General features: G+C 34.0%; 1 protein-coding gene across 2 annotated transcripts in view; it reads left to right on the top strand.

Moving 5' to 3' along the window:
- spn-E (tudor domain containing 9 protein spindle E) overlaps window positions 1-25,874 on the top strand; it is a 383,336-nt gene that overhangs the window by 252,936 nt on the left and 104,526 nt on the right. For both annotated transcript variants that reach the window (XM_081731120.1, XM_081731119.1), the window contains exons 16-18: window positions 458-593; window positions 5,517-5,741; window positions 9,161-9,388. In XM_081731120.1, the coding sequence (XP_081587246.1) occupies window positions 458-593; window positions 5,517-5,741; window positions 9,161-9,388 (589 nt within the window). The remainder of the gene's footprint in view (window positions 1-457; window positions 594-5,516; window positions 5,742-9,160; window positions 9,389-25,874) is intronic.

Here is a 25,874-nt window from a genome sequence, read left to right as displayed (position 1 = left end):
TTTTTTTTTTTTTTTTACAATCCTGCTTTTAGCCTTCTTCTTCCTTTCTTCATGAAGAATCCTGAAGCGAGTATGGAAAACGAATTACTAGTTTTCGTTACACTTCATCATGCTGAAGAGGAAAGAAATGGGAGAAAAGAAATATTAAAGAAAAGAGATTTTATAGAGTAACTTAAGATTTGGTAGCATGTTGTTTACTGTTATTTCATTGGATTGGATTAATTTGTGTTCAATGTCTTTTAAAACTGAGACTATGTAAAAGAGGGGTCTACTGTTTAAAATAGAACCCGAATTACTACTCGGGTTTGTATCCGAAGCAAGTATCCTCATCGGAAATCGAACTGGGAACTACGCATATAGAAAGCACGGGAGTTACCCACTCGGCCACGAAGAGGCACTTTTATTTTGTTCGAGATTTAGTTTTATCGAATTTTGATCTTAATATTTTGTTTTCCAGTTCAGAGCAAGCTTATCGACGAGCCAAAGAATTGAACATAAGGAAAAGCGAAGAAGAGGACGTGTCTTCGTTAAGACTCAAAAGTTTGCCTTTGCCAGACCTTGAAACTACAGTTATTCCAATTCAGATTACACATGTAAGTATAAATTACAATCTCTCCTCGGTTCTGTAATGTAATAAAACTAACGTAATGCCCAAACTTACTAATACGCCAGAGGATATTTTAAAAATTTTTATTCCCAGCTGATATGGTGAAATCGCAACAAATTCATCCGGTGTGCTTAATATAGTATTGTGTAAGGAATAGAGGTGAGAAGAGAACAAGGTCTTAATTTTTATGGTAATTTCGTTTTATTCAAATTAAACTAATTTATTTATTGTTTTTTGTGAAACCTCTTTGTCTTAGCTATTTAATAAAAGAACTAGCTAATTATGAATGCTCTCCAATAACTATTTTTCCTGCCAGCTTGACTACTGGAAGAAATCATACCTTTTTTCAGGGCAATTGTCCTTTGGGTACTCCATTTAGACAATTCGGTACAGGCTTCTGGTAATCCTATCTCTGACTTAGCTCCAAATTGTACACTAATAAGCAGTCTTATCCATGAGACACATGAAAAGTAGTAATCGGGGAAGAAAAAAAAGATGAAATAAAGTGGATAAATGTCTTTTAGGTAGATGTCATGTGTAAACAAAATTTGTGCGTCTTGATGTTCTGAGGGGCACTTACGAAGTTTAATTGGAAACGTAGTTACATGCGTACATTTAGTAGAAGGATAACATAATTAAAACGTTACGAAATGTGATGCGAGATTCTGTGGGTCATTTAAAGGCACGTAATGAGTTGAAAAGGCAAGTAATATGGCAGTTCAGAATAAAACCTCCATTTGCTCATGTGTGGAAACTAATAGGAGTTAGCGACCCCTTTCTTTCACACTATGGGCTCTACTCATTACGCAGGGAGCAGTGACAGGAGGCGTTTGTGTTTACTTGTCTGCTAGAGCAGTTCAAAATAAACATAGCAATAGAACTAGATAGAGCAGTTCAAAAATAACGCCCAATAGTACCTGAAATATGAATTCATGTTAAATGTAGACAAGCTAACGTGCACGTTGAGAAAGGAAGTAGGTGTCCATCTATAGTCGGTTATCAACTCATCCACAAAATTGACAAATGTTTCGTGTTTATGATATCTAAAATTTCGTCACACTTCTTACAAATTTCTCGGACTGTTTTGTATGATGTAGTAATGGAAAAATGAGATTACTGCAAGTTGTACTCGTTGGGCGCAAAAACTTCGTTCTAAGAAGCACAAAACCGATCCAAATTGTTCCGATTTTGAACTACTAACGTTATACCAAGGAATGAAAAGTTTAGAAGATAAAATGTAGGATTTCGCTCTATTTGTGGTTCTCCCGGAGAGGCGCTAGCTTGGCAGACGTATCTACTCGAGAAATACAACAAAGTGTATTAATATAGCAGGTGGGTTTTAGCTTTGTTCTAGTATTGGTGAGCAAAATAGTTCGTGAAAGTATTGTATGTTTTTTTTAATTGTTTTGTGCACCACTATACTAAATGTGACGCAAGGTAAAAATAGCCGGTAAATAACATGGTTGCTTAAGTAGAAGTACTGCTATTTGGAAAATTAAACTATGCATAATATCTTCCTATTTACATATACAAAGAGTAATAGCACCATTACGTATTTCCAATATTTTCAATGTGTACTCATTCACCAAAACACAAAAGTAAAAAAGGATAATACTTTCTTTTATGGATAGGTTCAATTCCATATCAAATGAATTTTTTTTTTCTTATCCCAAGTGTATATATAAAACTTAAGTTGTATATTTAGTACAAAGAAACACCATGATTAATAAATATATTCGTGATAGCTTCTTTCATTGGCGAAAAACTGTGGAAAACCTGCAAGGAGATTTCGCCTCTTTTGATGGCTGCATTCCTTTCAGATTTCTTTTCCATGAAATAAATAAATAAAAAATAAGCGATATAATGGAAGATCAGTTTTGGCACTAGGTCCAGAACATGTTTTCTATTGCAACCTAGTGATGGAATATGAACCCGACTTTTATTTAAACTGTCCAGAGTGTTATAAAAGATATAACCACACAAACTACTACTGGGTGCAATTTACAACAACACGTGTAACACTTCTTCGGAAGGATGCATTAAAGAATCTTTGTAATCCTTTGCTTTCGGAAAACTGCCACTTTATTTTGTTTAATGATGTACTACGGAGAATATCAATACAGGAGGAACAGGATGTAAAATTGGGAACCATGTATCTTGCCAAGTAATAAAGAAGGCAATCTTCTGCGCTGCGCTCACTATGTAAAGGTTTAAAATAATTTTCCCGATCACAGAACATGCTTGAAGTTTTTCGGTATCAGATATTTTATGCAGAGCAGTTGTTTTTCGATCGCGGTTGTTTCGTACAGCAAGTTTAGATAATGTATGCATTTGATGCAAAAACGAAGTGGAGATGCTTCTGTTCAGGGTTCGCAGTTCGCTCTTAATGAGAGTACATTTAGGTCAGGGAGCATCAGATAAAGAACACATCATACACACTGCAGCAGATGAAGATGGAAAAATATCAAGTGTAGATGGAATATCATCACACGAAAATTATCTGATTATTCCAAATTGTGTTTCTAAAGGATTCTGATTTAATTTTGCTGTCAATATGTATGGCCTGAGAAAAACAAATTGCTTTTGCCTCACTGTATCTGGGTAAAAGGTGAAAAGGTTTCGGATGTTCATTCTTTATAAAGAAGTGGGATAACTTGAATTTAATTTACGGCATGTTCTGTGTATTCAGAAGATATGTCTCCATACACTTTTTCGTAGAAATTAAAATTAATTTCCTTGATGTTAAAAAGAATAGCAGCTTTGTCATGGAAATAGTTTCTGATGCACTTTAAAATGCGAACTGCGTCAGAAAGTATCAATATTTTCTTGTCCTTGTTTGTTATTTCCTAGTTCCCCAGATAACCTTAATGTTTTCACATATCCTGTTTGAACTGACGTTTTATTGGATGTGAATCCGATTACTGAAATATCTGCCTGCTCCAACTGAATTATCACTGGAATCAAAATTTTAGATAATAGTTGTGCAGGTGTTGCATTTCTGTTTGCGGAAACAGCAATAGCTATGTAGCAAAGGCACAAATATAAAAACAAGAGCATGGTTAGCAAGGTTTTTTTGTTTCTGGAATTGGTCTTTTAAATTAAGGAAGCAATCTACAGTGCTGCTATCTCTTAGCCTAACTTCATCAAATGTCAGAACCCTCATATTTCCATTTACCGCAGTTTCGTTTTCAGAAAAATAGTCTTTCAAAGCATTAATCACCTGCTTACTTACGCCATAAGAGCATTTCGTCCCTTTTAGAAGACTGTTTAAGTAATTTTTAGGCAAATGGGTAACAGCCTATGATTAAGGCAGTGCCTATATCAGGTGATTTTATTTCAAGTAACAAACTGCCTAATAGAAATTCAGTGTGATATCACATTCTTCTTTTAAGCATTGCATCGACAATCAGTTTCTGTTTCCTACTCAGAAACTTCGTGGTGCTTTTAGATATGTTGTTGTATTCTTTGCTCTTATATTCAGTAATTCGTTTTTCCAACAAGCAAATATTGGCCTTTGCTGAGGAAAGTTTGTTTCTAATGCGTGTCAGGTTTCTGTACGTAAATTTTAATTGTCGATTCAAAACTTTTTCTTCAAATTTTCCCATTTATGACAGCTACGGGAATTAGTGGTATTAGATGAGCTCTGAGTCACTGATAAAGAACACGACGAAGGTTTTGGGAGAAAGGAGTATTTTACACATGCTCTTTGGGTTTGAGTTTTCTGTTCCTTTTGCCAGTCGACAAATTATGTGGTAAGTTTGGGAAAATGTTGGATATAGCATGTGGTCTTAAATTTCATTTTAATCACGTTAATTATAGTTGTTTCCCGTTTATTACGATCTTGTCAGCTTTCACAATAAATTCCTCCGAAAAATGTTTATCACACGTGGGAACGAAGTGGCAATTTTGTCCTTTATGGAAATAACATACTTTTTGCAGTACATGCTTTTGTCGTTAGGAGGGAAAGAGAAACGTCCTATTTTACTACAGCCTTTATACTCTGAGTTGCATTCAGGAACAAAGCAGCATGGCACTTTATCAGCTAATAGTTTTACGTAAAATCACTTACCACTAAAAACTATAATGATTATAATAAAACGTCAGACGCACTTTAATGCTCAGTGCAGATGGAACCGAGAGCATTTAGGGATTGCCACACCGCAGTTTCTGTTACTGGCCGCTGGCGACAAGTAAGGATTGGCAAATTGTAGCGTAGGTGACAAATTATCACAGTGTTTCTTCTAAACGTTATGTATTTACTATGAGATGTAAGAGTAACTGACGAGTCATTTGAAACAAGCGTCAGAGAATGCTGACTTTCTGTGTGGTGTTTGTTCAAGATAATGCGCGTCTGCACACCGCTAGACGCACCCAAGAGCTTTCACAGCAGTTGTATTGGCATGTTTTTGATCAATCTTCGTGTAGACTGGGTTTGCACTCACCTCTATTGCCTTTTCATACGCATGAAATGGTGGGTTGCGACGCACTTAGTCAACGAAGATGCTAAAGAAAGGTTCATTCCCAAGCTTTTTTTTTAAAAAAAAAGAAAAGAAAAAAGGAATTTTAAACCTTGTAAGACGTTACAAGTGCCTCAATTTGAATGACCATTATGTCAGAAAGTAATGTGATGGTATATTTTTCAGATGGGTATAATATGTTCTGTACATAGTATGTTCTTTGTCTGTCTGTATGTCATTGACAATCAGACTTTTTTCTTCTCGAATTGCTCTTGTACAGACGTACAATTAAGAGATTTAATTAAAATGCTATGAAATGTGATATGTAATAATTCTTTGCAGAAAGTTGAAAATCGTTTTGTCGTTTCTATTGCTGTTATGTCCAAAGAAATCTGAAATAATACACGAGTCGGAGTTAAATGTTGGTTATTGTTGTTTGAATTTCATTTTAGGTAATTGATCCAGGACATTTTTGGGCTCAGTGTGATGAACCAGACAATGTGAACGCAGTCTGTTTGATTGATCGTTTATTAAATATTACTACAGAAACTAATCTGATACCTCTTGAAGGTCAGATAAATGTTGGTGATATGGTAATTGCTCCATACAAAGAAGTTCAGCAATATTACTATCGTGCAAGAGTAGAGAGAGTTTTACCTCAAAAAGGAACTGTGCAGGTAAGTTTGTATAATGTTAACTATGTATCTTTATATGAAAAGTACTATTCTTGATTCATCTTCGGGGCAATGTGCAATCATCTTAAACATTTTGTCACTATGTTTCTGCAATAGGGAATCTTGGCTGTGAACAGATATCATTGGTACTGTGTGATAATAACGATGTAGATAGTTATATGCGATTACGATCAGATTCATGGAGAACAAATTAATACGTATGTAATATTTCCCCCGTATTATCATTTCAGTACTTCCATTACGTTATTATTGTTTATTATTATTATTATTATTATTATTATTATTATTATTATTATTATTATATAAACTTCTAAGCGGAGATCATTGTGATCTCCGAAAAAGACATCCTTGCATTATAGAATAATGCAACCTTAACGTTGGCGGTGAAGTGTATTTTTAAATTCTATGGACTGCAACTGAATACTTGTTTGAACTGTTGAAGAAGGGTGTCTACACATGGGAAAAGAAAGTGAGTTACACATAATGGAATTTGACTTGCTTTTCGAGTTACAAATCGTCGCAAATGGTTCAAATGACATGTTAACAATTTTCAAGACGCTCGCTGACCACGAAGATTATGTCATCTGTTAATCTACTTTTTTTTAACTCTTGTTTTCATGTTAAATTTTCGAGAAGGCATAAACGACAGCAAAGAGCTGTATGGGCTGCCTGACCCTGGGACATGCAGTGGAGACCCCCCTGTTATAGAGGAACTCATACCTGAAGAACTCAATAGTGTCATCGCAAGGAATCTAATAAAGGAATGACAGAGTTACCGGAACCTGTATGCCCGAATTTGACAGATTGGCTCATTGCGGGGACTACGCGATAAGTGGATCCAAAATCACAAACAGCTAACAGTGCATGTGCATCACATAATCGCTGGACGTGATCAGTAATATAAATACAGGAGGAAAATGTCAAAAACGAACCTTTGTGCATGCACATTTGCGAACCCTGTTCAGATACAGTCTGTCGTACGTGTTAAGCATGTGCTATACCTTTTCCACTGCACTATGATAACTTTCTCGGAGAACTTACTCAGGGCGCATGAGTATCGTTTACACAAGACTATAGGGCCACAACGGCCAGTTCATCTCCTTGATTTATGACTCAGGTGGTCGCGTAGTGCACATCCAGGTAATATGTGCGAGAATTCCGTAGTGGAATCATACATAGCTGCTAGTATCCGGTGATACATCCCCTTAAGAAATTGCTTAACATGTATTGCAGGAAGTGCAAGAACGTAGAAGTTATGAGTAATAAGTAGACATGGGATTTTTATGCACTTAAAATTCATGAAATATGCATGCAACTGTGCTGTTAAATCCGTTAAAATATGCACTGACAATTCAATAAAAGAGAACATTTTCAAATATGCAGCAAAATTGTGATGAAGTTTTATATGTGAAATATAAAATCGAAAGTGTACTTTAACTGTTACTTTTTAGGGACTTCTCTTCAGAATTTACTAAAGAGTTTATATATTTCTAACTTTTTAAAAACATTCAAATTATAAGATTAAAATAAACATAATAATACGAGAACATGATCTCTAGTTTTTCTTCACATTTGTATTTTAGAGTGCATTTACTTTATACGAAATAATAGAGCCTCACTTTTTTTTTTTCATCTTTCTACTGAACTAAAGAAAAAAAGTTTCCGTTTTTAAGGATTTACTCCTTCCAATAATTAGCTTCACAGTGTATTACGAGATATTCCTGTATACTTTTGGTGTCAGTTTGTAACGTTTGAAGTCAAAAAATAACCTCTCAACATCAACAAATGATATTGGACAATATTTATAGAGAGGAGATAGTTTAGTGTCTGTTTTTTCTGGTAAATTAAAATCTAACCCTTGAAAGTATTTTCCCATAGTTTCAATTGTTTTGTAGGTAGAGTTTCCGGCAAAAATATCCGTCAACTTGTTTTTCACAGCGCGCCAAAAATTACCAAAAACGGACTGGTGCTCTGCTGAACTTCATTAACTAGAGCTAAGCATTCACTTAACACCATTTCCCGCGTCTCTTGTTTTTAAATTGATGTCGACATGGTAGTACAATGATTCTTTGTCATTATCAGATTTCTCTTAACATCTTGACAATTGAAAGCGTCTTTGTTCTGCAGATTTGTTGCTAACATTATTGGTCTTCCGTAAAATAAACATTTTTCCATCCTCCCACGCAGAAAGTCATTATGTTGCATAGACATTTAAATATATTGAAAATACAAACTAAAACTGGATTTATTGCATGCTGTGAGCATACATCTTAAATAAAAACTTACAAATATGTTCAATATACTCTTAAGCAGCAAAATATGCATTAACCTTTGAAACATGCATTTATATGCACTATAAAACTTCAAAAACTTCAAATTCGAGTTAAACCCCTACCAAGTTTGAGATGCATATAAACAAACAAAATATGCATTTGCATAAAAATCCGATGTCTAGTAATGAGTAAATGCCGAGTTAGTGATGTTTTAATAATAATAATAATAATAAAAAAAGATATAATAAATTCTAAGATTTAAAAAAAAATAATTTAACTTTTGAACTGGTGCACAGATTTCGATTAATCATTATATTCAAGAAACATTTTTAAAATCTAATTCTTCATGGAAAGCATGAAACTAGGAAGTCATGTATGGCTGGTGCGAAGAATTATTGAATCTTGAATCATTAAGTTCCTAAAATGATGTGCACAATGAAGTGTGCGTTGACCTCATCACATAAAACATACTTTCAAATGAGATTATTTAAACAATTATTCAGTTTAGTGTGTAAATATGTACCCCTTCCTGGCCGAGTAGTTAATGCGCATACTTTCTATGCGCATTGTCTCGGGGTCGATTATCAGTGGGAAGTACTTGTCTTGGACACAAACTCAGGTAGCGGTTCCGATTTCACTTTAAGCAGTAGGCTACGTCTCATATAACCTTTGTGCTAAAAAGGGACATGGAATTCTGTCAACCAATGTGTAAATATGATCTTTATTCCACATTTAGTTTTAATATTTAACATGCGAAATAACATTTATTTTACTATATGCTTTAAGTTTTAAAATTACAGTATACATATATAACTAATGAATTGACATAATATAATTCTTTACTTGTTCGTTTTGTTTTTTTGAAAGAACAAATAATTGACATAAAGGTCAAATTAAAATAGTCGATTGGAACTACTAGTAAACAGGAGTGTTCCTTCCGTCCACAGCAGCTCAACACAAAGGGCTAGTTACCAAGTGGGTGTTTTTTGTCTTTAGTAAGATTGCCGAAAAAATGTTGTCATCTCATTATTAGTTTGCCCATTTTGATCACACCCACCAGTTTCGGGATCGAACTCAAGACTTCAAGACTTCACGGGTTATATAAAATGTAATTTATTTTTCTTAAAGGTAATGTTTGTTGATTATGGAAATACTGAGGAAATAAGTAGATCACAGCTCCTAGATGTTGGAAATGTCAACATAAAGAAGGAACTCTTAAAAACTCCTTGCCAGGCGTTTGAGTGCGTTTTGACAGGAATTCAGCCGTCTCTTATCAAAAGTAGAAAAGGCCATTGGACCAAAAAAGATTTGGACAAATTTAGAAAGAAAGTTGAGCGAAAGAAAATGTTCGGAAAGGTAATTTTTCTATTTTTCTATCTGTTTATACATGAAATTTTGTATACTCTGTTCATGTAAATGCATTGTCGTACTCAGTTTTAGAATAAGAACTTCAGTCTTCAGTACACACATTTTCTGCTTTGAATGCTTAGGTGGTAGTGGTTTGAACATATTCGTGAAACAACAATATTCGGGGTTGAAGTTCTACAGAACATTTTCTTTATATATATATATTGAAAAAAAAAACTTTTACCACTATGTCAGACCTTGATCTTTATTTATTACCTTTAACAAAGAAGTTCTTCATTCACAAAAGGTTTACATAATCTGTTATACATGCTAACAACATATTTGTAACACCAATAAGTGAAAAATAAATGAAAAAATAGCAAGAAAACATCTATATCAGATACTCTAAGGGTAGGGACATCCCGAAGATACCTCGCGATCGCACTTTCGATACCCACATGGATTTAAATGGGTAAGCGCATGCCGAAAATGTACGCTACATCGCGACCTAGAGATCGACCGCGAGGATGAATTAGTGGTCGCGATGATGAACAACTAAGATTGTTTTTACATCGATGTTCAGCGGAAGCATCGCTGTGGCTCGTGTTTTCATTGGCTCTCCCTGAAGCGCTGCACAGAATAAAGTCTTCATTTGTTTAGAATTTCGTCTGCAGAGGATTGTATGTGTGTGTGTGTGTATGCTCGAGAGATTTTGTTGCACTATTATATTTGATTATGAAAGACCCATTAATAGAAGTAATGAGGAATGTTCCAGCAGTATGGAATAAGAAACACAAACATCATAATAGGCACGTTTTAAATAGAGAATGGAAGAAAATAGCAACTGAAATGGGAATATCAGATAAGTTATTTGTTTGAGAATTACACTGTAGCTTATTATTATATAAGGCAGTGGCGGTCACAGGGAGGGGGCTTTCGAGCTGAAGTCCGTAAATTGTAGAATTTTTAAAGAAAAAAAGTAACTACTGTTAATCATATCTATGCTTAAAAACCACGCCCCCTCCCCTCCCCAATTCAGAAATTAATAAAAAGGATTTCTTCTAAATTCCTTATTGATATAAGGTAAAAAAATACCTGTAAAGTCAGGCACGTATCCATAGGAAGGCAACGTCGAATAATGGAGTTGCAGTGCCGAAACTTCATTTGCTGCAGTTAATACCCCGCCCACCTCGAAACCTGAAGACATACATGATTTATTTGTTTGTTTATTTATTTATTTATTAAATTTTACTGGCAAACGATTTCTCGCCTGAATGCTGAAAGAGGGCATTTCTTCACAGAAAATTGAATGAAAGGTAAAAGTCTTTGATTTAAAATATTGATAGAGATGAACAAGAGATGAGACTCAAATATTTTTGCGAAACAAGAGACGAGACCTTGGCATTTCTCATATCTCGTCTCGTGTCCATCCCTATTTATAAACTGTTTGGTCCTTTCAGTTTCAAAATGTGGTATCGCAGTGATTTTTATGCACTGACGGAATAATTTCACATGTGTCACAGCAATGTTTCTCCTTAAACTGAGAACTTGACAGCGAGAGTGCGACGTCCTCACTATGTGCGCTCTTCATCCATCGCGACCAGGACATCGAGCTAGCAACCGCGACTTAAACCTCGACTTTGATCGCAAGGTATTTTCGGCATGTCCCTACCCTAAACAGTGTAGTGGCAGATGTTACCATGAAATATAAGTATTTCCATATACTTCTTAGATTCATTTATATATGTAAAATTTATGTAGTTTAAAACTATTTTGAAAAGTAAGACTTAGATCAAACTCTTCTATGTTTTGTGATGTTATTTACAATTTACACATTGTTAGCAACGGTAAGTTATTATATTTTTAATTTTTGCTGTTTTACATCATAGTAAAATAGTTGTTCTTAAGGTTTTGTCCAGATATTCAATTTAATGCACTGCTGAAATTCATTATTACCAAGCACACTATTTACTATTTTATGCAAACATAATTCCTTACAATGATACAACTCTCAGAAGATCTAATATAGTTAAGTTCATTTAACAAATTCGATTATTTATTTACAGAAACAAATTGTCATGTTTAGCTGCCCAAGCCACTGATGCCAATTCGAATTTTGATCGTACCAGACACTTCAAAAGTAGTTTCAACTACTTTAATGCTTCAAAATATATTTAGTATTCTGATGATAAAACCCAACTGCTAAAGGTCGTCTTGGGTCATCCATAAAATAGTTTATTTTCCAAGGTGGCGAAAATCTGGAAGATTGTGAAAAGTTAGGGAATTTGAAAATACCGGAAAAAATCAGGGAATTTCGATGAATGAATTTTGTAAACATTTAAAATGCAAATTCTAAGATCATTTCAAATGTGGTTGAATGCTTGTTTCTTAGTTGCCAACTTCGAACGTAGAAACTTAATTGTGTTTCCCAGTAATGATCTGTATCAAACGTCTGTTCTGTAGTTGTCCGTATTAACTTTCGCTTTCGCTTGTGCAATGCAGTATTATATCGGTGAATCATCTACAAAATGCAGTTGAATCAATGATCCAATGATAAATTCAGTTTCGATGCACGCGTAATGGACATTTTCCCTGATTTTTAAAAATTTTATTACGCCATAAAATATTTCAGAGCTAACTGATTACTGGAAAAGCTTCCTTTTCATGTCTTGATTCTGACTACAGGTATTTGAAATTTGCGATTAAATTTTGATCTGTTACTCGTGTGCTTAAAACTGACCACCATGTTTGTACCTCATTTGTCGGTTCAGAGGAAACTGTCTGTGCGGCTTAGTAGGAAAACGGCTTAGAGAAGGGAATGATGCATATATTTCAATTGTCTACTATTTTGTTAATAAAACGAAGAATGAAAAAGTAACAGAACTTAAGGTGTCTTTAAAAAGTAAATCATTTGTCTATTTGTTTATAATCAATTAATTAAAAGCACCCGAATATCTAAGGACAAAGTTACAGTGTGCTAATTTGCCAACTTACACAACAAAATATCTAACATATATTTCTGAAGTATTACTCAGCTTAGGCCCTTTCAGGCTGCTTTTCCGCGGAAACGAAAAATACGGGCCACTTTGTTGTCTAGTGTCTGCCTGCAAAATTTCATTGAACTTTGCGGATGTTCCATGCAAATTCAACACTTGGATCTTCAAACTTAATATAACAATCATTTCCATGAGCTTTCCGAGAATTCTCCAGGACTATTATCAAACTACTTTACCGTCGTTTTCTTTAGCCAATGGGACATACTCGTAAATTGCTTATGTTAGTGCATGTGAATATTACAGATCGACTGAAGTATTTTGAACACATGAGTTAACATTTAAACCAACCAATAAACAGACATAGTAACACAGTAATGATTTCAAACTAGTTATAATTGATTGATTTCTGAATGAAATTAAATGAAATTTCTAGTTTTATGTTCCGATTATACCGCGTAGGCTAAGGAAGACGGATGATTAATTGAAGCGAATGATTATAAAAGAATTAGTGAAATGGTGATATGAGAGGAAACATCAGAATCGCGAGAAAGTCCACGGACACGATATTGTCCACCGCAAATTCATCTGATCAGGAATCGAACCAAGGACCCCTCGCACCAGAGATGGGTGCTCCACCACCAATCTACCGTGTCCTCTGATAACTGATGTTCGTGATATGCCATAACGAGTAATCAATACAAGAGAAACCAATCTGCACTAACGAAATTTAGTGCTGAACTCTTCAAACATTTGCTGTGCTGATTATTATTATTATTATTATTCTGGGTCTCAGAAAACTACAAAATACAATACTTTTCTAATCTAATGTTTTGCAGTTGTACTGCCATAAACCAAACATTACTCACACTCAAAGCCGACGATAGAAAAATTATAAGTATGTTCGTATACTCGATATACTGTTTCATGTGAGGTTGTTGAAAAGATGTAATTGAAGTTTCAAAGTAATAAGACAGGTAATACATAATAAATTCGTGAAATATATAATGAGTTATCTGCTAATATTCCTCTTGTTCAAGCTCGAAAAATCCAGAGCGCCTGGTGGCCATTACGACTGGAAACACGGCTCTTAAATAATTTAAATCCAAAATGTAGACTCATGTATTAAATTGTATGTGTATTATTATGTTGCCTAGTTTTGAGAACTGATGCCAAGGTCAGAAGAAAAATTTTCGAACAGTAGTTTTGTTCACAATACTCTTAGTCTGAGCATCTAGTCATCTGTTTGGCTCTGTTTGCTATAGCTTTCTTCAATTCCAAACCACCTGTGACCACAGAATCATTTCCTTTGTGGAAATACAGTAAAACAGTGAAAACACTATATAATACGATTCTTATAGCATAAGAATAGTTGCAACAAAGGTGTGTGGAATCAATTGCTAATATGTGTACTAAATAGTAGAAATAATGTGAAGTATTGACAACCCAGCTCACTTCGTGCCTGATTTGGGGATGCAAAGATGAATTGAGCTGAGCGCCTTCCACTCACCATCTAGAATGAGTGGGCAAGTTCTCGAATTTATATGCGAGAGGTTTATCATTTACACATACCATTTGGGGATTTAATTCGAATAATAACACAATGATTTCTATGACTAGATAACATCTGTATTTCGTATTCAGTAAAATGTGATGAATATGAGTGTTGTGAATTTTAGTACGGATAATCGGAAACTTTGCCAGACGAGTATCGCTTATCGAGCATTGAGCAATTGAATCCTGAATAGGAGAAACACATACCTTTCAGATCTCTTCCAAATGACGTTCGCTGATGGCCTTGGTGTTGACGTGTTGAATCCAGTGTCGCCAAGTTGACACTTCTATGGACAGGCGTTGCGGCTTAGCATTGAGTCTGGTCTCACTCCCAAATGCTCTCGATGAATCGTCGAACTTCTTTAATAAAATCCTGGAGCTTCTCAAAAAGCTGAAGCTTCCATTCAGATCGCGATGACTTCTCTTTCAATAGGACTCACAGTTTTCTATCGCGGTCGAACTCCTGGTTTTCTCTCAAACCCACGATTGTCTGTCTCTCACTGTCTGTCGAACTCCCGGTTCTCTGTCCAGAAGACCTCCTGTCTCTTGGTTTTGTTCAACTCCTCCGTTCTCGAATTTTCTGGCGTCGTCTGCTGTTCGGCACGTGTGACCTCCTTTCGTTTGGAAAAACAACGTCTTTCCTCGTGTCAAGACTCAAAAACTGCAACACTCGACAAACTCCGATTTCCCGATTCTAGGCAATTTCCTCATATCCGTGAATGTGTGAAATGTTCACAAACAGATTACAGTCACTTTTCATAATTTACAGAATGTCGTTTATGTACGAGTTAACGCATTACATAGATTGTCTTCCTGCATTCGCAGACTCTCCATTATGCATTTTTGTTTATTGACTTTCGCTGACAATTAAATAACACATTTGCATCAACTTGCGTTAATCTCAATTCTTAATTGTAGTTTACCTTCACCTCATTATTTTATCAAATCCGATATCCATAAAATAAATAAAAATTGATCAATAAAAATAAAATTATTATACATGAAATTCTGATTAAATACGGATACTGCCACAGTATGTAGTGGGATATGGATTTTTTAAGACATGAGCTTTTAGGTATAGAATGTGCTATATTTGTAGACGTAGTATAATAAAATGGAGATTCACTACATTTATAATATATATGCCGATAAATTTTCAATGTGTACAATTAAGAGTTCGTGAAATGTATAGGCATCAATAGAACATAAACTTTCAAAGCACTGAAGCCAAATTTTCAAAATAAAGAGAAGCTATATTTGTAGCTATAATATGTTGACTTATTTACAATCTGAACATGATTTATTTTTAATTTGAATTGGTGTAGTGGGTAGACTTGTAATGTTTCTGATCTAATAATATAATGAAATAATCCTACTGATATGTATCTAAAATATTAGTAATGATTGAACATTATAGATCAAGTTTAGTATATTTTAAACTAGGAGAATAGCTGTTATTAACATGTTTTTATGTACAGTAAGTATTTTAGTTCTTCTGTTACTTTTTCTTTCACTGTTCCATTAAATTTATTTGTGGATTACAATAAGCAGCAGCAATATAAAAGAAATATTCTGAAGCTTCTAGTACGGATCAGAGAGGGATATCAATATATGACGTCACACTAAAACGTTTGTTTCTGTTGCTGTGACGTAAGCTTTGGATTTTTGCATTGTTTAAAGCTTTGTATCTTCGTAACTAAAAAATATTTTTCTGAGATTTTTGGTATGAGTAATATTAAAGACTAGTTCTATACCATGATATCTTTAAATTACAACTTTTGGTCAGAAAGGAAATGTCCTTCCAACCTTTTTTCTGTTTCGTTTCCACTTGTTTCGACTTTATCAGTGTTTCCTGTCCTGGATTGAGTGAAGGTAGCTAATCACGCAAATAAAAGGATTTTAGAATACGGTTACTCGTATTTGAGATTCTTTGTTTTTATTGTAATTTATTTTAATTCACAAAGATGTTTATTTCGGAAGTGTTTATGAGCTTACGAAAGCTGCTGATAAAGTTGCACATCAGAGTATACATGGCTCAATACTCAGTGAATAACCGGACTGATTTAATCGGACTCTTGATCTTTAAATGTGGGATAGGTCTGTAGATATCAAAATATACTTTTTACGTTGTGTTTATAATGCAATAATTATTAATTATTATATATTTTTTGTTGCTTAAATTTAATTGTTATGCTTATATACTTAAATGTTTTAATCAGTTAACCGAAATGACATAATTACACTGCATTCATATAAATTACAATTTAAATATATAATTATAAGGTCAAAGAAAAACTATTGTCCAGGGATTAATATATATAAAACAATTCTTCTCAGAGTGTAAACACCTCATCCAGTTCCTTTCCAGGAGGTAAAGTGCCAAGGACAATATATATAAAATTGTATATATTTTATATGAACTTATATAAAATTTGTGGTTTAATCGAGATGTGTTCATCTTTGTTGAAGGCCAGGTTAAAAGTCATGGCCAATATTGCACCAGAGGCGAACTCGCTGCTTCACCCAAGAAGTCAGATTCTTAACTTTATCTGATTGTTTGGGAGCACTTAAGGCAACAAATCGAAAGAGACATAGGTTGATCCAGTCTTTTGTATCATTTCAAGTTGTTATATGATTAAATACCTCTACGAGCGCATCAGCCACTGTTGATTGAGCACCTCTTGGAACACGTCTTAAAATATGTCGAGGACCTTAGTGACAGAAAAATCTTGCCCAGGTTACATATCGTCAAAACTTTTGTGTTGTTACTGCTGTTAGTGTCGGTAACATTTGCCGTTTTACTCTGAAAGCAGGCATTAAAAGTGATATCAGAGCAAACATCATCATCACACGCAACCCAATGTTTCTTACCAATATGTATAGCTAGGCCTCTAGCACTTATATAATGTTTTCCACAATGAGGACATGGCAATGTATTAGCACTTCTGAAAGCACCAGGGAAACAGTTACCATTGCTAGTACTTGACACTGAATCACTATTTGTAAAAGCTGGCATCTTTCCAGCTTGCGAAGCACATCCGTCACTTGAAGATTCCATTAGTTTAGTTTATTACGTAAATTTGTTTTAATTATATACATTTTAATTAAATAGGCCATTTTATAAATTAAATATAGGTATTGTTGTTTTAATTTCAAAAAATATTTGAAAAATTAACGAACGTATGACGACATTTTAACTAAACTTTTGATGTTAATAATATCGGTTCTCCTGAACCGATTTAAACGTGGATTTCGCGAAATTGATCCTTAGATATGCAATGATCCACGAATGTAATGATTACTTTAGTGCACCAATTCACATGTCTTCCTGCATTAAAACTCAAGTTTTATGGCGTTAAATGACCCCTTGGGCATCTAAGTCAACAATACGCTGGTGAAGTAAACGTCATTTCCGCTTCCTGTTCAGCTAGGTGGTTACAAACAAACCAGCTTTGAGCGGTTTATATGAAGAAATTTACATGGTACTCGCCTATGAAAATGATTTGTTTCGTTTTCGGATATAACCATAACAGTTTAAGAGGTACATGCTTTTTTTTTTTTTTTTTTTCCTTTTTAAAGAATGAAATTAGAAATATTGCACTATATAATATATTAAAGAGAAACAAAAGCAAAGCCACACTGTACAACAAGCGATATGATGATTAATTACTTATTGGGCGAACAGGTATATATCAATCTTTTTGAAGAACACTTTCTCTCCTTGCATATTCTGCCAGAAAGAAATTAAAATACATATTTTTACCAAAGCTCCCTTGCTCTATCTTTTTTTGTTGGCTTGTTTGTAACATTTTTAGGCTAATTTCGCTATTTAATATATATTAATACTCAGAACACTGAAAAATCATTTCTTAGTAAACTGATAATTGAATCACACGTTTAAAGGCATACTATAATCTTCGAACAGTGCCTGCCTCAGCATGGAGTGTGATACTCGTCTGCCTCCGCTCATTCCGATCCTCACTAGCGTAAGTTCGATAACAATTTTACCTTTGTGATTACATATATGTGTAAAAATTTGAAACTCTTGATACAATTGAGATTTGCAAGCAATGGATGATTTTAAAATTGGTAAATCGGCATTACACATATATGTAAGACAACCGCATTTAAGTAACCACAACCTTAACTTACCGCATATGACGTTTGGTAAGAATATAGTACAGGCAATATAGTAAAGTTTAAACCGGACTTCTTAATTTGTTTAATCCCGTTTGACATAATATATAATTGCTCCATCCTTTCGATCTACGCTAAGTACGCATGAAAAATACGGGATCATTATTTGAAAATTTACGTGTAAAATTTGCCTAATCTACGATAATACTTCTGTGCAAGAAAATTATTTATGTAGAGGGAGAACATAGAAACAGCGTTAAAAGTGTGCTATGGTTACTAAGAAATTGAAATGCAAATCCACTTGTAATGATTACTAGCCCTGGCTAGTGTACGCTTTTCGTACCTGTCTTTCTTTGACGCATACCCAACTTCACTGATCCGCCTGCTCCCTACAGATGCTCCTTACATGCGCTCAAGCTTCAACTGCTCTGAATCATCATGGATGTAGTGTTACGTGAAGTGACCCCCAGCGTAAGTTGGTACGTGTTCTCCTTATGAATTTTAATACATGTATATGATGGTATGTTACAAATCTGTACGTCGTTCGTGGTAGACACAAAGAAAATAATTCAGATAACATTAGGGCATTATATAGGATAGTTAGAGAGTTATACCTTTTAAATTATTTAATTATTTCTGGTGACGCATTTCAACTTTACCACTGCCAAGCAAAGAATGGACACCCGCTAACAAAAGAATGAAGAATAAATTAGGGAATTATTTCCACGAAGATGCTAAATTTCTGAGATTATGTATTCGTAATTGTATGCTTTAAAATGCATTGGTTATTCTAGCGCTGTACTCCTTTGTTCCGAATATCTGATCACAAATTTTATAAACAAGTTTCTTCCATATTAAATATTTTCACTGAAGCTAAACAAACAATATGACAGAAGTACTGTATATAGCATAACAATTTTCAATAATTTTAATTAAACTCAATCTAAAATTATTATTAAAGTTGGTGTAAAGGAACAAGTTTTGCCGATAGATGTCAAAACGGTCTTCGTATCTCTCGTGTATCTTTTACCTTTCACGAAAATTTACAATTTCTCTTACAAATTTCAACGTAGAGACTTCAAATTTTTAGAGGAGAAATTTCATAACCCATCGAAGGCAACAATCCGTGCCGATTTTTTATTTATAATTTTTTTCATTGTTGAAACAGTTCCATTGTTAAAGGTTAGGATATATATTTCAACAATCAAGCTATTTCAACAATGAAAAAAATTACAAATAAAAAATCGGCACGGATTGTTGCCTTCGATAAGTTATGAAGTTCCTTCTCTCAAAGTTTGAAGTCTCTAAGTTGAAATTTATAAAAGAAATCGTGAATTTTTGTGAAAGGTAAAAAACACATGAGAGATATACGAAGACCGTAGTGACATCTGTCGGCAAAACTTGTCCCTTTACACCAACCTTAAGGGGCGTTCATGTACATGCTTGGGATTCTCACTCACTTGTTGTCCAGCAAGTTATTGGCAATTGAAGGAATTAAAATGTAGACTAATTTTATTTCATATTATGATAAATATAACCTTCCTATATACGTATAAAGTAAATATATTCACTGCTATTCGTGAACATGTAGCCTTTTTTTTCATAATTTTAAGTTCATCTTTCACAAGACTTACAGCTGCTACATACAATACCATTGAAACTGCCTTAGCAACCACCTTAACAACAGATTGTTTGTAACCAATATGGCTGCGTCCAGTAAAATTCACAGCAGACGACTTCAGCAGCGTATTACAATATATATATATATATATATATATATATATATATATATATATATATATATATATATTGTATTTATAGCTGGATATTAACAATTTTTTATCAATAATTATACATTTGGAATGATATGCTAATAATGTTGGATCTCATAAGAAAAAAATGTTTATTTTCATAAAATTATTCTGTCATTAAAAATGATGCAGCAGTTTGGAAATAGATTTATGGTATATAAATTCAAATGAAATTGCATTTTCTGTTTCTTGAATCTGAACATTAACACTTCCGATGCTGTTTAAATCCAAATTCAGCGTCGCAACTTGGGGGAGGGAGAAGGGGTGGATATATAAAAATGATCGAAAATGGCCGATACTAGTGTCGAATTCATAGTTTTTGGGGTATATAAGTTCATTGGTGACAGTTTTGGTGCCCTTTATACCCAAATGAAACGTGTTCTCCCCGTGCAAAGAACGGGTATGCTGCTAGTCTTTAATAATAACGAACGAAAGTTTCACATGTTAAATTCTTTAATATATTTGTCGCTGCTGAAATTTACACATGTGTGCGGTGTATGTGTGTGTATATGTAAATAAGGTAAATAAGATTCTCTCTCTTTTTAAGTTCTTCGAAAAATATACAAATAATAAAGAGGGATTTTTCATCAGAAAACTAAAAAATAAAATTAAAAGCTGGTTGCTTTAAGTATTTTTCCTGTTAGCGAAATACATTGTATATATGCTGCAGACACATTACAGCAAATAAGATTAGCATCAAGCGAAGAAATAGTTTTTAAATTATATTTTCCGGTTTTGCTAATATTTCCGAACAAAAGATTTTTTCTAATGGGTTCAAAATTTGCGAAAATTTTACACAGCACAAGGAAGATACGCATCTCCATAAAATATTTATTTGATTTTAACATTCTGGTATTAACTAAAATGATTCTGGCCCTGTTATATTGACACTTCCCTGCCATAAAACGGTAACTTTATAAGATTACTTAAGATGATTTAAATGCGTCTATATTAATAAATCTAAGTAGGATTATATTTTATTATCTTTTGTAGCCATAACTCCATTCTATCACGGTGCTAACTTTAAAGGAGTGGTACAAATACATTTGTTACCACAAATTTCCCTATTCTAATACAAGAAACATAACTACTCAATGATCTTAACTGTTAACTAGTAAATATAAAATAATTTTCATTTTAAAAGCATAATGTAGTAAAATATTCGAAAATTTCAATTTTTCAGTTTTTTTCCAAGCTCGGGAAAAAAACTGTAAAAAACTGTTTTTCAACTTTTTTTTCTTTCTTTCTTTTTTTTTTTTTTAAACAAGGTCTTTACAACACTAATCGTCTCTATCGCCAAAATCCATTTATTTTGTAATAAGGGAAGCAAATAAGTTCCTTGCTGACGGTTCATTTTCACGTATTTCATTGAATGAAGAAAACTAATCCAAGAGATCGACCATGTTTCAGATGTTATGCGGGTTTGAAATATTTGCATATTGATACTAGCTTCAATACAAATTTGGTGGCGTAGTTGATAGTCTGTTCACTTTTACGTTCCAAAGTTTCTGCGTTAAAACCATTCTTACGCAATATTGCGTCATTGTACTTCATCTGTCAAGAATTTAGTGTTTCCAGTGATGCTGCATGCTGAAATGTGGATCACTGCTGCTAAAGATGTCAAAATGTTTAAAATTATGTTCCCAGACAGTGAGATTGCCAGGAGTGTGTACTATCACCACTATACTTTTTGGAAGTGAACTAATTCAGTTGTTGAAGGGAACATAAATGTGCGATTCTAGTGAAAGGGCAAGTGTGCACGTTTATTTGACATCGACGTTTTTAGGACGTTTCTACTGCATCAGATTTTTAAATCGCTTTCGTAGAGACGCATTCACCGTTGAACTTAAAACGATCGTTCAAAATTCAATGGAAAACACCTGCATAAATTTTACATCTCTGTATGCCTTCAGGTCAAATATCAATATATTGCAAAATGATCCTATGACACTTTATGTAGAAAGCTGTGGGTTACTTTGCATGGAGCATTTAAGGCTGCTATTTGAAGCAGCGAACTGCAGAATCGTTAAATTCGTAAGAGTTCTGTATAGCTTAATTAAGAATGTTCCAATACACCGTGCCGAGTACACCTATAGAGGCTCAGAAAATTTTCCAGTGAAGTTTTGTTCTGTATTGACTTGAAAATAGAAGTGTTGTCCGTCGAGCCATTAACATTTATTCGACTCTTCTGTTCTATATTGAAGATGAAGAAGGATAAGAAAGTTCCCAGCTCTTCGAACTGTCAGTTCGTATCAGAAGAAGATTAAATGCTTTTTTAAAGATACTTGCCTTAGAAGGAGAACCATTCCTTACTGAATTTCAGACTGACGCTCCCCTCAGTAAATTTCTGTACAATATTTTATAGGGTATAATAAAAATATAATGCAAAAATTTGTTAAACCAGAAATTTTTAGTTCTTCGAGTTCATGTATACGAATTACTGTGGAAACTAAAGAAAATGTTCTTCCTGTGAAGAACATTGACATTAGTTTTCGCTACATATACTGCCTTTAAGAAATGTTAATTAAAAAGGATTCACACATTTTTGGATTGTCGCCGAAATTGCAGAGAAATTTGTTCTTATAATGTAAGACTTTTGAAGAAGTCACATTCAAATTTTAAATTAACTAAAACTCTTTCTTGTTTGGATCTTAATGTTTCTGCAGGATCTGAAATTGAAGTAAATCGCATGAACTCTTTTTTTTTTTTTTTTTTTTTTTTTTTTTTTTTTTTTTTTTTTTTTTTTTACGTGAGCTAGTAGAAGATAATTGGTTAGATGGCAATAAAGCAGGTGGAGTTTTGAGACAGTTCAAAGAATTTTGTTCGAATCGAAATTATAAAACAATTGTAAGTCAATATTCTTGAACTGCTCAGCATTTGGATGACTTGTGGCCAAATAATTTAAATACGTCAAAGTAATCTCTCATAAAAATTCAAAGCTGGAAAGAGGATTTTCAATCCATGCGGAATATGTAGCAATTATTTAAAACAACAAACTTTAGTAGCACGCAGACTTTTGTACGATACAGCAACTACTTGTGATGACCTTGGGAAACTACTCATAAGGAAATCCAGGATTCATTATACACGAAATGCTCGTACTCGTTTTGCAGAAGCAACAAATCAACGACGAGAGGAAGAGAGAAAGAGACAGAAAGAAGCTAAAGACAGGAAAATAAAGGTCATTCTGAACGAGCTTGAAGCTAAGACGACTAAAATAATTGAAGATATGCACAATTGGTGAGGAAATAAATGGCTTTTAGAAGTGAAATGAATTACATAATGCTATTGATTTTTTTCTAAAAATATGTCGTTAATATAGAACAGCCAGTTATACATATAGTCACCCTTTTTCGGTGATTGTGTCACTGTGACTTTTTCCTTTCATATGTGATGAAAGTTTCATTACGTAACTAACGTTACAGATCGAAGTTTCAGGGAAGATGTTTAAATTCTTGCTTTGTGCAGGAATTTCTATTAAATAACTGTACTGTAATTTCATAATAAAATACGATGTATTTGTTTTTATATTACTCATTATTCTAGTTGATTTGGGAAGAATATATTACAATACGTATTATGGTTGTCGTGTTTTCCTGGTCTCGTTTTTCACGAACATGGGAATGTCTGTGTGGCTAATTACATGTCAGGAAAAATTTCTAGAAATATTCTGGAAAACGGAAAACCAGGTAATTTTTTCCCGTAAATGTTTTGCCACTCTGATTTTCACTACTAAATGTAACTCCAAAATCCTAATACATAAACATATGCTTTAAATATTGATTCTCTATTTATTACGTATGTTTGAATTTAATTTGAAATGTTTGGTTTCGTAAACATCAGCAACTTACACCTTTTATTAACTTTTAATAATTACTATCAGAGTCTTCCGAATGCATTTTGAATATTTAAATAGAATAAAAGGTCTTAACTCAAACATCCGTTAAAACTAGTTTTCACGTACTGTTTCAAGACAGAACTCGTCCCTTTATCAGTATAGATGGTGAAATGTTGCTGTTAAACGACTTTCATTTGATGAAAGTTTTTATTGTGATTAAACCTGATAGTGTTGAAAAAAGAAAAGAAAAAAATGATTAAGTTGTTACGTTCCCTTACTTGGCCAATTAAGTGAAGGGCAGTTGCTGACGTGCACGGCTCGTGAAGGCCGTTGCCTTGTTGAAAATTTTCAACGAATAATTACTACATTAGAGATTAATCGTACAAATCCTTGTAACCAGAAAACTCAATACATTTAATACTCTTAAATCTCTTTTCCCTCAAGATGTTTCTCAATAAGTTTGTTTCGTAATATTGGAGAATCTAATGGTGGCCTTCGTAGCGTAGTCGATTTTTGGTGCAAGCAGGCCCGGTGGAAACATTCGGTCGAAAAAGTGTAAAAGCTTTCGCAGGCCAAGCATTCTGAGTGAAGTTTTGTTAGGTTTTCCTCATTCATACCAGGCAAATGCTGAGATAGTACGTCACATATGATACCAGGCCGCTTCCTTCCTCCTCAATTCCACGGGGAGTGTGCCGAGAGACGTTATCCCTCATACGAGATGGACTAATATGACTGTAGATGCCGAAAGCTCGGAAGTCTAATTCCTAATCGAAAATCTGAATTTCTCCCCTTGAGTTTCTTGACCAGCAGTTCATTTCTTCCTCGTTTTAAAATACGTAATAATTTACCTGACGAAGTTAACAATATTTTCATTTATCTTAATTCTCGTGCTGATGAAAATGATTATCAGTAGATGTCAATGTATCTATGAAAATAAAAACGAAATTCTAAAATATTCTGTACGTGTTGTTTTCATCTAATTGCATTAATATTAACTAAATGTTTACTGTGCTAGAAACGTCCATAATAATCTAAATTTTACAGTTAATTCTCGTGCTAAACAATATATATTAATAAAAGGATAAAAAATACAAGACATGTTAAGATATGTAGGGACCTGGACAAAGAAGTTATCAATCCAGAAAAGAAACGAACGTCCTTCCCTTTATTACTTTCTGCTATATATATAAGTAATTCGAAATGTAAATATATTTGTGAAACCGAAGCTCTTCCTGTAGTTTATGGCTGTCGAAAGAAACAGGATTGTTCCCGAAATCATATCAGGAATGTAATCATTCGACTAGGTTTCCCAGGACTAATAGATGAGCTTTAGTTAATCTGAACAAAATATGCCAGATTGTGTTTGTGTACAAGTACTGTGTTGTATGAATTACTTGTAACCTGTAACGTAGCGTAAATTTTTGAAGTGGGTGGGCTGATTTTAGATTCGTAGCTAGAGGGTGACAAGGAGGGGCTCAGTCCCCTGAAACGCAGTTGTTTGTTGTATGTATATTTGAGTGTAAAGTGAATTCAAGTTGCCCCCCCCCCCCAAAAAAAAAAAAAAAAACTATCCTGCCCTGTTCTGACTACGGACCTGGCTGTAATTCTAGATAGAAAAATGCTAATGCATGCAGTATATTTTTCATACAATGCAAGAAAAAGTATAAGTGTGGTTCTGCTTCTTATTTCTCTTACATATACGGTTTCCTTACATATGTGACACTCGCATATCACACGTACACTGTATTACTGTATTTGTTTCAAAGAAACAAATAAAAACGAATATAGAGCTATCTTAATTTTAAATTCCCCAAATCATAGACACAAACTTAAGCACTTCACCCACAACAACACATATCAGCATACTAATGGAAAACAGTATCTACATAATTTATATGGTTCACCCAACATTGTTAGGGTCGTCAAGTCTAGGAGGCTTAGGTGGGCGGGTCATGTAGCTAGAATGGAAGAAAGTAGAAACGCTTTCAAAGTCTTGACTGGAAGACCAATCGGAAAACGACCATTAGGAAGACCTAGGCACAGATGGGAGGACAATATTAAGATGGATCTCGCAGAGATTGGAATACAAAGTAGAAACTGGATGCAGTTAGCTAAGGATAGAAGTCAGTGGAGAGCTTTTGTGAACGCGGCATTGAACCTCC

Source organism: Thermobia domestica, chromosome 11 (assembly GCF_964235325.1).
Source record: "Thermobia domestica chromosome 11, izTheDome1.hap1.1, whole genome shotgun sequence".
Taxonomy (NCBI): Eukaryota; Metazoa; Arthropoda; class Insecta; order Zygentoma; family Lepismatidae; genus Thermobia; species Thermobia domestica.
Note: the sequence above shows the minus strand (reverse complement) of the source record. Positions and strands in the feature narration are given on the sequence as shown.